The 15,649-nt window shown below is 39.8% G+C and overlaps 1 protein-coding gene across 2 annotated transcripts in view; it reads right to left on the bottom strand.

The window, feature by feature from the left end:
- Positions 1–8,359: 8,359 nt before the first annotated feature.
- Positions 8,360–15,649, bottom strand: part of LOC145989675 (uncharacterized) — a 34,121-nt gene continuing 26,831 nt past the window's right edge. The window contains exon 5 of one of the 2 annotated variants that reach the window (XM_083124886.1): positions 8,360–9,059. Coding sequence is in view for 1 of the 2 variants with exons in the window: in XM_083124888.1 (XP_082981014.1) it covers positions 9,037–9,059 (23 nt within the window). In the remaining variant the exon portion in view is untranslated. The remainder of the gene's footprint in view (positions 9,060–15,649) is intronic. The other variant, XM_083124888.1, reaches the window with a different exon arrangement.

The following is a 15,649-nucleotide window of genomic DNA, read 5'->3' as shown; positions in this document are numbered from 1 at the left end:
CAAAGTGATGTACGGTAGTTTAGCTTTTGAAGTGTTCTGGGATGTATGCTGACGTATTTTCTACTTGTCCTTAATTATCTCCCTTCTACAAAATACTTTGTCGACTGGCAACTCCGATTCATTCGTCCACAAGAACGCGTGGTTTTCGGGCATAGCGGACCGGACACAACGTACTGTGGGAGGTTGACTTTTGCTTTCTTCTGTCGTGTGAAATTTGCAGCGAGTGTTTCGTTCATATTATTTACATTACAGGATCTCTATTGTTTGTCGGTGCTGTGAAGTGATAAAATAGGGGGACCGGGAGTTATTGATGACATACTGGAGAAGGGATTTTCGGAATTTACGAAAAAAGTGTAAACAATCCGAAATGGAAGGTCTGTTCCTGATTTGGAAAAATTGTTTCAGGCAGGAGTTGTGAAGGATGGTAAGCAGTATATTAGTCATTTTGATTTTTGAGAAGAAGAAAAAATATCTCTACTGAGTGATTGACTGAGTAGAAAAACAGCGAAACTTTATTGTTGGCCTTATTCGTTGGTTTCCTCTGCGAAAGATGTTGTGAAATAGTACAGGATACTGAGATTTATCAAATTTATTACATGAAATTTGAAAGGACGGAAAATGATTGAGCCATTTCCTTCCCGTTCAATGTTCATCGCACTGCATGAAGGAAATAATCAAAGTTGAATTGTTGGACTCTACGTAGCTACTATCAGAATATATTTGCGAATATAAAATATCATACATATATTTTACCTCGTTACATTTGGATATTGATACAAGGATGAGAAATTTCCCATTATAAAATTGTAGAAAAAAGTTATTTTCTGAATAACATGATGGCCAGGGAGGGGGGGGGGGTTCTGGCCCCCATAATTCATTTCGGTTGGCCACTTGTTGCGTACCCTATTTTAAATGTCACCGCACGCCACTGTTCGACAGGTATACTCGGGTTACCAGCCAGGTTAAATTGGCATCATCTTCCAACGTTTCGAGCGAATACATTGCTCTCATTATTATTATTATTATTATTACCTTCTGGGAATGTAAAAATGGAGACCAGTGTTGGGTTTATATATATGACCAAGATGAGGCGGAGCTTGGACTCTGTCTTCCTATTGGCTTGCTCTGGATCCTGGTGTTGTCATTGGCTGGTGTCTTGTTTTTATGCAGGAGTGGGTTCCAGGCATGACTGAGGTGGAGTCCCACGTCCCTGTTGAGATTGGTGCTTTTCTGTTAAATGGCTATGGCTTCCTTTACTCGTCAGTCCCAGTAACCAGCACATTTGGCAATTATTTTAGTGTCAGAAAATAAAATCCTGTGTCCTGCATAGAGGTTTAAAAGGACTTAAGGAACAGTCTGTACATGATTAGAAAAAAAAAAAGATTAAAAAAAAATGCACTAATAGTCCTGCATAGAGGTTTAAAAGGACTTAAGGAACAGTCTGTACAGGATTAGAAAAAAAAAAGATTAAAAAAAATGCACTAATATTCTTCGATAGCTCAGAGATGACAAACCTCTTTATTTCAATTTGTAGGGAGATTGTCACCCATGGCTGCAGGTTCAGTAGCATTACAGCACAGATAAACCAACTTTGTTCATATACATATACAGGTTGTCTCAAAAGTAATAGCGCAAACTGACACAGGTGAAAGTACATAATAGAAGTAAAAAGTCTCAGTAAACATGGATCCGCAAAAGAGCCATTTTCGAGATAATTGCGAATGTGTGGTTACAAGCCGCCACTGACTTCATTGTTTATAAACGTCATCCTAGTTGGTAAAATGCTAATAATACAGTAAGAAAAGTGACTCCCACAGTACGTTTAGATTGTGTACTGATTGTATCCATCCTGTTTGATTACAACGCCACCTCTCGGAAATATTCTGTTTTGTAAACAATGAGCAAACCTTGGAACACACAAGGAGTAAAGCACTCGGTGTTTACAAAATGCAATCAGTGACGGCTTCTAACCACACATTCGCACAGATTATTAGCATTTTACCAACTAGGACGTTTACAAACAATGAAGTCAGTGGCAGCTTGTAACCACATTTGCGATTATCTCGAAAACTGCTCGTTTGCAGACCCATGTTGTAACGGTCGGATTGACCATTACTGGTTTTGGTATATTGTAATAATTAATTGCTGGCCAGCTACGAGGTGTAGGGTTAAGTAATATGTTTCCATGAGTGTATTTTTATGTTATTATTGCATGTAAGTGTATATACTTATTGGATTGTGCTTTGCTGGAAGTTAAATTCCCCTGTTTTTTACCTCCCCGGTTGGGGGAGCTAGCCGTCTTTCAAAAAACCGTTGTAGTGGAATTTTCCAACGCTACGGGGTCCACGTCCACGGACGTTTACCCCGGCTATAAAAAAGGCCAGTGGGCTTTAGCAAAAAACCGTGTTTCCCCATTGATCGACGAAAGAGGAACGTCTCCTCAAGTCTAGTCCACTTTTGGTGGCTAGACTGGATATAATAATGTAGCATCTGGTTAAGCCAGCCCCTGTTGCTGTCCCAAGTCCCCTTTTAGAAAAAGCTTTGAATATGTGGATATTTCCGTATTTGATTAATTGATGCTCAAAAGAAGGAGTGAAGGCGTAAGGAAACGCATTTGTAATGAACGGAATATCATTTAAGCTGAGGATAGGCCGACAGAGATAGTTATGCTAACTCTGTGGTAAAGGAAGTGCCGATGGTTATGCCATAGGTGCGCAATTATATTGATTTAGAGATTTGGTAATTTTGGTCTATGCAAGACACTCATGGAAACGCTCTGTAAAATATGTATATATATAACTACGTATAATAAACCAATATATCCTACGAGAATGTTATGATTTCAAGAACAACGGTACTGTCCATTTAACCAGTTGTATATTCACTTGCTGTATATGTGTAAACGAACCAGGGACATAAAATATAAATTGTTATGTGAACCCCCCCCCCCTCTTTTGTAATTCCGGCGCAAATATAATCTACTCGCTTGGCACCCAGGGTGAGGTGAAAGGAGAGATTGAGGGATTAAGACAGGAAGTAATCCAGAGGGCCGGAAAAAACTAGGGATAGGGGGGCCGAACTTTCACAATGTTTACCGAGACACTTTTGCTTCTATTATCGTGTACTTTCACCTGTGCCAGTATGCGATATTACTTATGACACACCCTGTATAGACATTGCCACAACATTTGAAGTAGTCAGACTTCTGTTTTTGTTTTATTTCTATAAAACAAATAAGAATTGTTGTGATAAAATGGGTCAACTTTTCAGAATACCCCCAATGCCATGGACACCTGCTGAAAAATGGATATCTACAGCACTCTGATATAAATATATTTTAATGACTGTATTCTTGTTGGGAGACCTGATGGTAAGAGACCAGTAGGAAGACCAAGACGAAGATGGAGAGATAATGTTGAGATAAACCTAGAGGAAAGGCAGGGGCATGCCGTGACCTTTCGTGATAGGCAAGCGATGGATTAATTTTTCGTTTCGGTTAATTTTAATTTCAAATATATGAGGGGGTGCTGGTAATTTCTTAGCCTTTGCAAGAAACAAATGAGACAGAGATGGGAATCATTTTTTTTTATTCAACATAATCCCCTCTGGGGTGAACACACTTCCTAAGTCTTTTCTCCAGTTGTTGTAACCCCCCCCCCCAAAAAAAAATCTTTTGGTTGGTCCGCAAACCACGTACGTACAGCATCCTGTGCCTCAGAAAGTGACCCAAATCTTGAGATTTGGAAATAGGAAGTAGTCAGAGGGTGCCAGATCGGGTGAATAAGCAGGGTGTTCCAAAACTGTGAACTTCAAATCCTTTAATTTTTGCTGGGTAATGCCTGCAGTGTGTGGAGAGGCATTGTCGTGCAAATACAGAATTCCATTTGTCAATTTTCCGCGTCGTTTGGACTTAATTGTCTGCTTCAAATTATCAAGAAGTGATGAATAATATGCCCCTGTAATAGTTGCACCCTTTTCCAAAAAGTCAATTAGCAGTACACCGTCTTTGTCCCAAAAAACACTGGCCATCACCTTGGCTGCCGTCTTTTGCACACGGGCCTTCTTTGGGCATGGTGACTCAGAGTGCTTTGACTGTTCTTTTGTTTCAGGATCATAGAGGTAGATCTATGTCTCATCCTCAGTCACCAATCAAGACAAAAATGTGGACGCATCCTTTTGAAAATAATCAAGAATCACTTTGGATGTCCTCACCCTGTCACGGTGCTGATCAGCGTTCAAAAATTTCGGGATCCACTTTGCTGAAACCTTACTCATACCTAGATGGTCGTGGATAATAACACCAACTCTTTCACGGGAGATGTTTAGAGACTCAGCAATGATTTTAGTGGAAATTCGCCGATCTTGAAGAATTAGATCATGCACAGCATCAATTACTTCCGGAACAACCACACATGCTGGCCTTCCTGTGTGTGGCTCATCATCTGTGCTGAAATGGCCGGTTTTAAATTTAGCTACCCAGTTCTTAACAGTGGCACATGCAGGGGCATGGTCCCCCAAAGTCTGTACCAACGTGTCATGTATCTCCTTGCCGGACTTTCTCTGCAGGAATAAAAACTTTAACACCACTCTATGGTCTTTCACTGTAAATGTTGCTTCAGGTGCTGCCATCTTTCAGTCACATCTGAAATAAAGAAAAACCATTAGACGTACAAATATACTTTTCTCTACCAACAATATACAGACATTAAGCTGCAATTTAAGACCAAATTCATGAAAATACGACAACATGAAGGGGGTAAGGCTAAGAAATTACCAGCACCCCCTCGTAATCAGGCCCGTAGCTAGAGGGGGCAGGGGGGGCAACTGCCCCCCTGAGAGACTGCTCTGCCCCCCCCCCTGTGAAAAATACAGAACACATTCCTACCTGGAATTCTCACTAATCTTTACAATTATATCATGTGTTACTCTAGCAACATTGCAAAGATACTTATTGATTTTGTGATTTATTAGGGTGTATGGGATTCCGTATAATGTCGTATCAGGACATTTCCTTCCAGATTAGACTTCGGGAAATGATTTCACAATTTTCAGTATCTAGAACAGTTGTGACGTTTTGAGTAGTATTGTATTAAAGGTGCCTAATGTGTTCGGATGTTTTTCTTGGATGTGTTGCTATGAACTTTGAATTGCTTAAATTTTTGTTTCCCAAGTCTATCTTTTGGTAATAGTGTGGTAGAGAGAGGGAGTGGATATTTAATTGTTGTTACTTTGCGTTGCTTTTCTGCCACTTCTAGCTAATCGCAACAATGAAGGATGGCGTGAAATTGATGAAGAGACACTCATAAACAGTGCCGCAACTACAGGGGGCATTGTCCCCTTCCCCTGACCTTGGACAGAAGGGCATTCTAGGCAAAGCAAACATTGAAGTAAAACGAACAAGACTAGGAGAATCTAAGAATAGCAGGACAATTGGATATTCATGATGGAATTAGTTTTTACATGTTCCTTGCATTTTTCTACCAGACGGCCAAGGGCACTTGCAAGAGGCACAGAGGGGCAATTGCCCCCCCCCCCCCGATTCAAAATTTTATAGAAATAAAAAAAAATCGTAAAATTTTCTTGCTCGCACTTATAGTACAAGTTCAGAGCCAGCTATGGGGCAGCAGGAGTCGGACCTGGATGCCAAAGATCTATATTAAAAAAGTGTTAAAGAGAATGCCATGGTGCTCCGTGAAATTATTGCACCCTATTAAAACAATTTCTTTCTATGACACTTAATATGAAATATTAATCATGACACTGTAATCCAAGAAGTCATTGATCAATCAAGGGATTCCTATTTGTTTGTCAGGTATCAAAAAATGTATTTCAACTATAATATAATACAATTCACACAATATTTTGCAAAAAGGTTAACGTAACTAGTAGGCAAACGTTGTCTGTAGTGATGCAAGAGTCTCCCCTTTGAAAGAAATAGAGTCCGTGGTGGACTAAGGGACCCATATTTTAATTTTTAGCAAGTACAAAAAAAATGTATTAGCTACAAATTTTTACACAATTTATCGAAGTGTAGGTAATATATAATCATTATTATTTAATTAATTCTATTTTTCTTGCATAACACAACACAATGGTGTTGTTGGATTCTCATTAGATTTCTTTGTGCGTAAAAATCTTGCATACTGGAAACTAGAGGGAATCATTATGAAGCATGATTTATAAAGGGCTCCCTTAATCAGTTCTGCAGAGAGGCCCAAAATTGTTGGTGCATATTAGTCATCTATTAACATTATTGACCTGTAAATATCAAGTAGATACAATCCCTATTAACCTATTTATGTTAAACTTTATATTCTTTGGCAATCTGGAAAGGTCATTATCGAAATATTGCTATTTGATGTTGCTCGAAGTTCTTTTGTTCGTTGCAGTTTCAAGGCATCATCATCCCTTTTCTCTTTTTGGGGGAGGGGGCAAATGCCTCTGTGTACCCTGTTATATGTGCCCCCTCTAGGATTGACTTCACCCCCCCCCCCCTCCTACAAAGAATACCTGGCTACGGGCCTGAATATAATATAGGCCTACACACATCCCTACTTACAATAATGTGCATAATGGTGAAGTATCGGGCTTGAGTGTGTGAAGTGCATACATACCTAAAATAAATTTTCGCTGCACGGTTTTTAAAGAAGAAAAACAGCCTCTCGATATAAACTTGTAAATTTCAACCGTGAAGAAAATAATGATTTACTTGATATTTGAGGGCAACTGTAAATTAAATTACGTTCTTTTTAACCCTGAAAATAATAAACATCCTATTAGCATAAAGTTTCGATCTTAAATAAACGGACGGATTTCGGTTTCTTACTTGGCTAGAATTGTGAATCATGACTTGTCTTCAGTTGGATGCAAGCGCAGATGTGATTCTGGGAACGTTCATGTCTTTGCACTGCATTTTAAAAATTGCTCAAGTCACTGTAGCCTGTATAGTTCCATGGTCCTAAATTTGTATTGAACAAAACACATGGCCAACAAAATAATTTATTAAGATCATTGCTGCTACATAACCACATAATATTGTTGTACTGAGATGTTTTAAACTGCCTAATGAAAACTTTCCCATCTTTCTTAGTTGGTTTGGTTATGCACAGTTCAAGACACGGTCGCTCATGGTTCACCATCACAAGCTCCAACTTTACACCATATGTTCTCGAACTGAATGGTTTTGAAAGAAGGTCCCTAATCAAGTCCTTACCTGCAGCACTGCAAATCGATGGCTCGTCTGGTATGTCAACCATGGCGGAAATTTTCAATGTAGAATCCTACTTTTACACCAGGTACAAAAACACAACACAAAGAACAGAAAAAACAGCACAATATCACAGTAAAAAACAACACGCATCCACACTTCTAAATTAACCTTCCTTTTTTTCACCCTACCTGCAGTGTTACATACCCTCCATATTTCCGAGTAACTGACCACATGACGAATATGTTCAAGTACCGGCTGTGATTTCATTTCTTATAAATAGCATACGACTGGTGATCACTGGCTAACTTCATAATGTAATTTGTTGATTACTATAGAGTTTCAAACATGAAAATCGTACCGCGTACGGATGCACAGAAAATTCTGGAAGTTAGAAACACTTGTGGCCCGTGTGGACGAATTCTTTACAACATCCTTGCCAAAGACAGATGCGGTCTTGGTGTTGCTTGCCCTCGGCCTTTTTTCTTCGTGGACGGGGACGGACAGTGTCCATGCAAGAACTGCATAAGTCACTCGAAAAGCGGGGAGAAAGGCGAGCAGTCCTCTTCCTCTAACACGGTCAGTTGTGCCGCATCGCCCAGCGTCGTCAAGGATGTAGCCGGTTTATGTTTCAAGCCAAAAGAACAGAAAATAGGGGAAATGAAAATTCTGCAATGTAAATATCTTATAGTAAATAAATTCCATTCTAATGTGTATAAAGGCATTGAAAAACACGAACTTAAGATATCAAAAGTGTTTTAAAAAACAACGCAAGCGGCGCTTGCCCCGCCTTTCCTTACTGCACGCTTCTGAGGAAAGGGCTGTGTTGCTGCAGCTATGAGGTTTAGGAAGGCTAGAGAGTGAGTTAGTTAATGACTGTATTACAACTTCTTGTATCCTATTAATGTTATTATGCTATGTTCATGATGGATAAGAACATACCAGAGTTCAGGTGTAAAACACTGTACAATTGTGCAAAAAAAAGTTTACTGCAGTAACATGGAGACAGTTTCAACTATTAACCAGCAACACTTACCACTCAATTTCAAAACAGGGTGTTTGATTTCAGGACAATCGAAATTGACAGATGATAATTATAAGTCAATAAATATTTATTGTAGATTACAAGTACACAATATACATTTACTCAATAAATCAAACTTGTTCTGAGCACATTTTGACAATGTATTGCACCAAATTATTACAATGTTTGAAAGTTGATACACAATGTTGTGTAGGCAAGAGAAGCATTATTGAAATTAACTTCATTTTGTTTCATATCTTATTTGACGCTTCTCTCAATTCAGTATTTAAACTGAATATAAATAAATGTTTAAATATGTTTGATAGTACCTCATGTAACATAATAGTATGTAGTTTGTGCTTTTAACATGGATTTTGTGGTCTTGTGACAATTATGCTGTGGAAGAGTCACTTATTACTTGATAATTCATATTTTAAATGCATGTTCTTTTGCTTTACAATCAGATGAAACAGAAATGTATAAAGATTGTTCACTAATTTTCCTTTTTGTAAATACACAAAATTTTAATTTAACATTGTAGTATTGTAATATAATTAAGCCTTGTTTCCATATTTAAAAACACTAAGTTGCTGACCAAGGCAATTTATTATTAAGATAAAAACAGGGTCGAAACGTTACCTGTTAAGTGTTTTTATCTTAATCATAAATTGCCTTGTGTGCAACTTAGTGTTTTTAAACATTGTAGTATGCTTACACACTGGAAAAGCTTTATGTCATACTTTTAATATTAACAATAACTTTGTCATATTCATAGAATACATAGAAGATCCATGTTTCATGTTTGTTAGGCTACAGTTGAATTGTCAGCTGAAAAAAAAATGGTAAATAACTTTTAAGACCTGCATAAACATACAAAACTCAAATTGCATTACTGTGTTGGAATATTGAAAGTAATATACAATCGGGAGTAATTTGCTATTGTTAGAGATCTATTGAAACACAACAAAATTCCTACAATCTTGCATTGTGTATTACTTCTCGACTTTTACCATTACTTGTCTAGATATAAATTATGGGAATTTTATGGTGTTTTAATGATTCCATAACAGCAGCAATTTTCTACATCTGTACAGCAAATGGTGGTGTTAGAAAAATGGTCTCTACCCTGTTGTATGTAAGACAACTGGTCCTCGAGTATAAACGTGCTTACCTGTCGATTACTAGGAACTAAATAAAATGCATTCAATTTGGACAAAGTTCATTCACATTGTGAGGGACTTAATGGACCTGGAGTCAGATCCAGTTAAAAACTTGAATACATAGTAAGACACTGATACAATCAGTCCAGCATTTTCTGATGTATTTTATGTTCTGTTCCTGGTTATCAAGAAGTGCAAGAAGATATTTAAGTGGCTAGTGTAAACTTCTAGGCATTGGTCACATTATGCACTATTAATCATGTTTAGAATTAAAAGTTTTTTACACTCTCTCGTGTGGTGAACATTGTTGAGTTCCAGTTTTGATATCAATTTCTAGATGTCTTTATCAGATAGCTGATGTCTGATAAGTGCTCTTGGGTTTCATGAACCAGCCCCACAACTTGTGTTGAGGCAATTTGGTGCACCGACTTTGTGCCACCCAAAGAAAGAACAACTGGCACAATCCAATCTTGCCTTTCGTGCACATGGTACCAGGTTCGATTTCTAGTATTGGTCATTCCAAATTACAAGAGATAAATCTACACACACTGTAGATAAAATACGTAAGTTAAGATGATCTTTCAAAATCACCGATCAGTTCAGAAAGCCAGATAAAAGTAGATGATAGATGCATTTTAGATGTGTCTCAGGTGATCACTTAATTTAACATGTCAGAGGAGGTGGAGTAGCATGAGCATTTCAGGTGGGAACGCCAAGTCGAAAGGAATACTACGTCCTTTTTTGCTTAATAGTTTACTTATGGGATTATTCGATATAAGTATTGTCTATTTACAAGTACAATTTCATTGTTTTTTGTTGCCTGAAGTCGGCCGGCTTCTGATAAAACATGATCCATGCATAATTAAAAGCTAGCAAATGAAATGCCTCACTATGCAACAAAGGTTTGGAAAACTGGTATTTTAGAGCTTTTTGTAATTAGCTTGTTAAACTCATAACAACATACGCCATTCGGAGTACTTTCCCCAAAAGATAGAACATGTGTAGCAAAACAATATTTTGTTTCTCTTAGCACACCCAGCTAACCAAGGAAACCTTTCGGCATGATGCAAGTCATTAAAAAACCTACCAGAATCATAAGAACAATAGTGTGGATGATCTAAGTATTGATTTATTTGGTTTATTTTACTTCACTTTTCTGCCATTTTTGGCTAATCATGAAGATGAATATTACAAGTGATGATATTGATGAAGTTGAAGGGACACTCACAAAGAATACCCATGCTAACCACTCCGCCACAGAGGTCGGCAGATGATCCACCTATCGTACACTCTACCGACATAAGAGTGCCTATTAGTAATTCAGACTACTGTCTGGCATACACCATGTTGCGACATAAAAAACCTGATCAACATTTTAAAATAATTCCGTCCAGATATAATTCGATGTTAAGAGTTTTGCAATGAACGCTAAACATTTCCATTGACAAAATATAATAGATTTAGATATTAACGAACAAATAAACTTTCTTAATGATACATTAGTTTTGCGGGTTAAGTGGTAGAGCAGCCATAGGTTGAACTTTGCCCATGAATAAATAATTCTGTTTCTAACCATTCATACCATGAGTACTGAAAACTCTGATGAAAACTGTGTTTTTGTTTTTTTAGTTTTTAATGCACATCGCTGGTCGTGCAATAAATTGCACAAAGTAGTTATATATTGGAGTTTGATAAAGTTATGCGAGTCATATTGCGTATTGTAGCATCAAATAGCACAAGCGCGAAGAACCGGGTAGGTTTGTCATCTGCATGAGAAGACAGGAAGGGTCACATGAGCCCTAGAACCAATCAAGTGCTCCGTATGACAGCGTTCGAGAGAGCATGTCGTCCGTGCTGTAGAGATCCAAGCTTTCAGAGTCCTGTAGGTCAAACCCAAGGAATATACGCCGAGCCTACCCGGCATCCAGCCATCAAAGGCATTAGAAAAATGCTATAACGAGAGCTGTTTAGTCGTGTATTGTAGGCGTACCTTCGATCAATAGCTATTATAATGGCATATAGCTCAAAAACACATATAATAATTAACAATGTTTTACTTTTTATTTACAGCATGCACGCATTTTTCACCCATATTAAATCAGGGAACACTGGGTGTATTGGCATTCAATAACGCTACGCCACTGCTAATTACTCCATGTTAATTATCAACCTATTGCTACTTTTGAAGTTGTGGAATTATCCTCTCCAATCTCCCTATTAAGCCACCACAGATAACAGACATATTTGCTGCAAGTCTACACTTGAGAAGAACCATTCACATTCACTAAATTTCACAACAGGGGCAGCTTTACAATAAGAGCTGCAGAACCTCCAAATTTAGAAAATATCTTGCATGGAAATTTACTACCTTCGTATTGCACAGAAGATGTTCTTCTAGTGTGAATCACAGCCTCCCAGTGTCATTTTAGCTTTGGTGATATGCGAATACTTGCCTCAATCTACCCCACATAAAAAAAAAATCATTTTACAATTTACACTTTTCGCTTTATCCTATAATGTTCTACAGGGTGTTTCACTCGCTCTCTACCCCCGACTTTCGCTTATAAAAACCAAACTGTTGGTCATAATGTAATGAAATTTGCTACTGACATATCTTGGTGTATGAGAAGCATTGGAGATGGTGCCACAGTGTGTCTAATCCTTGCGTGGGCATGCGCTTGCATCTGGGTGATTCTGCCATTAAATCATACAGACGTGTGCTTTCAGTCTGAGTTCTTGGCGCTGCTATTATGATGCACCTGATAGTGGTTTGTGTTTGTTCGGTTTAAAGTTTGTGTTTACAAGCAGTGGTTTGTGATTACAGTACAGTACGAGTTAGTACTAAGTGGAACGTGTGTTGATCATTTGCATGTACTGGAAAACTACGTCCATAAAGGACTATCATGGAACTGCAAGACAGCATTCGGTAGGAAATTGATGCTGTAACTCCTGAATGTGTAGGTGGCTAACTTCGGTAACATGGAGAGGCATCTGCAGGCATGCATTGATGCTAATGGCGACCACTTCCAACACTCTCTGTGATGTCACCATGCTTCTCATATACCAAGGTAAGTCCATAGTAAATTTCATTACATATTGGCCCATAGTTTGATTTTTATAAGCAAAAATCAGGGGCCGAGAGCAAGTGAAACACACTGTATTAAATATGAAGGGCCTGAAGATCACAGCGGTGTTTCTATAGGCACTGCCGATTCAGAAGATTCTCGTGTTTATGACAATGTTGTTACTGTCCTATGTTCTCATTCAAACTTCATTCAGAAAATACTCTATGTGATCAAAAGTATCCGGACACACCGCGAAACGTGTGTTTATCATAGAGGGCAACACAGTACTGCCATCTACCGCGTGGAACACATAGTGAGCGAACTCAGTAGTCTGCAGACAGTATGAGACAGCAGTATGGGATGGTCTGAGGAACTCGCTGACTTTCAACGTGGTCAGTTGGTTGTGTGCCACTTGTGTAGGAAGTCTGTGTGTGAGATTTCCACCCTCCTAAACATCCCTCTGTCCACTGTTTCCGTTGTTATAGTGAAGGGATGTGTACAACCCAAAAGCGTGCTGCCCAACCTCCCACGTTGACCTTCAGAGACCATCGAGTGTTGAGGAGGGCCGTACAGCATTATCGTCAATCATCCATCGCCACCATCACACAGGAATTCCGAACTGCATCAGGATCTACTCCAAGCACCATTACTGTTTGGCGCAAGGTGCGGCAACTTGGTTTCCGTGGCCGAGCAGCTGCCCATAAGTCAAACATCACACAGACAAATACCAAACGCCGCCTCGTGTTGTGCAAGGAGCGTCGAAACTGGACCATAGAACAGTGGAAAACCGTTGTGTGGAGTGATGAGTCACAGTACACAATGTGGCGATCCGATGGCAGGGTGTGGATGTGGCGAATGCCTGATGAACGACATCTACCAGCCTGTATAGTGCCGACAGTAAAATTCGGAGGTGGCGGGGTTACAGTGTGGTCATGTTTCTCCTGGAGGGGGCTTGGCCCCCTTGTTGCTTTACATGGCAATGTCACGGCACAAACTTACGTTGACATTTTAACAGCTTTCATGCTGCCTACCATCGAAGACCAGTTCGGGGATAACCATTGTGTCTTTCAACACGACCGAGCACCGTCCATACTGCGGGGCTTGTGGGGGAGTGGTTTGACGACAACAACGTCCCACTAATGGACTGGCCTGCGCAGAGTCCTGATTTGTAACCCATTGAACATCTCTGGGATGTTTTGGAATGCCGACTTCGTGTTAGACCACACCGATCCACATCAATACCTCTTTTCACTTTGGCGCTCTGCGAGGAATGGGCTGCCATTCCTCAGGAAACCTTCCGGCACCTGATTGAAAGTATGCCTGTGAGAGTGAACGCGGTCATCAAGGCTAAGGGTGGGCCAACACTGTATTGACTGCCAGTGTTCCAGATGGAGGGTTGCCCAAACTTGTACTTTATTTTCAGGTTGGAGTCCGGATACTTCTGATCACATAGAGTATCTCCCTCCCACCCTTATATGAGCACCTGATAAGGCAATAGAAGGAACTGTTTTGTTGCCTAGAGGGAGAAGATCGCACATGTCATTTTTGTGAGCGTGTTGATGTATCTTTTTTAGACAATAAAATTCATTGCTTATACAAATTGGTTAAATTCAAGTTTCCCTACTCAAAGCCCTTTGGATCCTGTCGGTTGCAAAAGATTGTGGTGAAACATGATATGTGCTATGCAGACCATGGGAAAGTGAATGCTGAAGAAAAAAAAAAGATAAATGCAAATTTTTACCTGGTGGCAAAACCTGATGCAGTGTAGACATCCTGCTGCTGAATCAAATACGAGCAGTATGGGCAGAAAAAGTAGTCAACATTGATCATCATACCTTTAGGGAAGAATTAGAATGTTTAGACCCCTTCCTTCCCCCTGTCTTGATGCAAGATGGAGCATTGCTGTGTGTTGGCTGACAAGTAAAGGACATGCTTTGCCAGACCACATCATCTCCAGAGGTTTTCCACATGCTCCGCAACCTGTTCTTCGGACTTTGGGGAATCCTGAAAGATCATGTTTATCAGGGATGTGTATGACACTAGAGCTGAAAGGCAGCAAAACACAGCACGTTGGTGCCATTCTCTGGGAAACACTTCATGCAACCATTGATCACACAGTCTAATGCTTCCAAAGGGTCAAGTAAGAGGCACATCCAGCTGCTAAAACATCACAAAAATGGGTTACTAACTCATCTAAACCTGGCCTTGTAATCTAACAACGTAGGCATTATTAGAACTGTAATTGTGAAAATAATGCATGTAAGTTCGTTAGAGGGTTAAGTTTGGTGCCATCAGCATGTTTGAGAAACAAATTTTTGCAAAGTGTCAGCAGCTACACTTGCCCCACACCAAACCCCATTCACACTGATGGCACATGGAACACTGCTGTATAAAAAAAAAAAGGTAAAGTGCTCCCCTGTGCATAGCACCACGCCATGAAGGCGTATAGGGGGTGTGGGGGTAACGCCCCACACTTTCTTGATCCGGTCGTGAGTGGGGGTGATGTGATCAGCATCATGCCCCTGACCGCCTTTACCCCCCAGGGTTTCCCCCAGGTACCCATGTTATTCGACGCTGGGTGGGCACCGGGACCGCTTCCATCGTTAGAAAAGTTCCCGGATTTGAACCGGCCGGGGATCGAACCCGGGACCTTTAGGATGGTAGTCAGACGCGTTACCGACTGAGCCACCGCGGCCACTGCTGTATTGACAACTGAAAATAAAGTTTTGCATGTCTGACTTCTGGTTGTCATTATTTTAGAACGAAATTTCCACCTGTCGGCAAAAACTTGCACTGCATTTTTTCATCGGTATTGCCTTCCTCATAGTCTACATATTTTGTACACCATATTACACCACAATCCATTGCTTCGAATGGGCTCTGAGCAGGAGAACTTTAATTCCGAGCCACCTTGTAGGATGAAAAGGAATAAAAACCACTTTAAAAATTTTGCTGACTGATTTATACGAGGGTAATTCGGAAAGTAACCGCCGTTTGGCTGAAAAGAAAAACTGCATAGATACAACAAATTTTTACTTTACTCTGAAAGGTGTACTTTTCAACATAGTCGCCATGTAAATTCAAGCACTTGTCATAGCCTTTCGCCAATTTACCAATCCCTTCTGCATAAAACTTGGCTGCCTGGGAATTCAATGTACCTGTCACAGCATTTTGAAGATCCTCATCGTCAGCG

This window comes from Lepisma saccharinum, chromosome 7 (genome assembly GCF_977018435.1).
Source record: "Lepisma saccharinum chromosome 7, izLepSacc3.1, whole genome shotgun sequence".
In the NCBI taxonomy this organism is placed as follows: Eukaryota; Metazoa; Arthropoda; class Insecta; order Zygentoma; family Lepismatidae; genus Lepisma; species Lepisma saccharinum.
The sequence above is the reverse complement of the archived record's forward strand: the minus strand, read 5'-3'. Positions and strand labels throughout refer to the sequence as shown.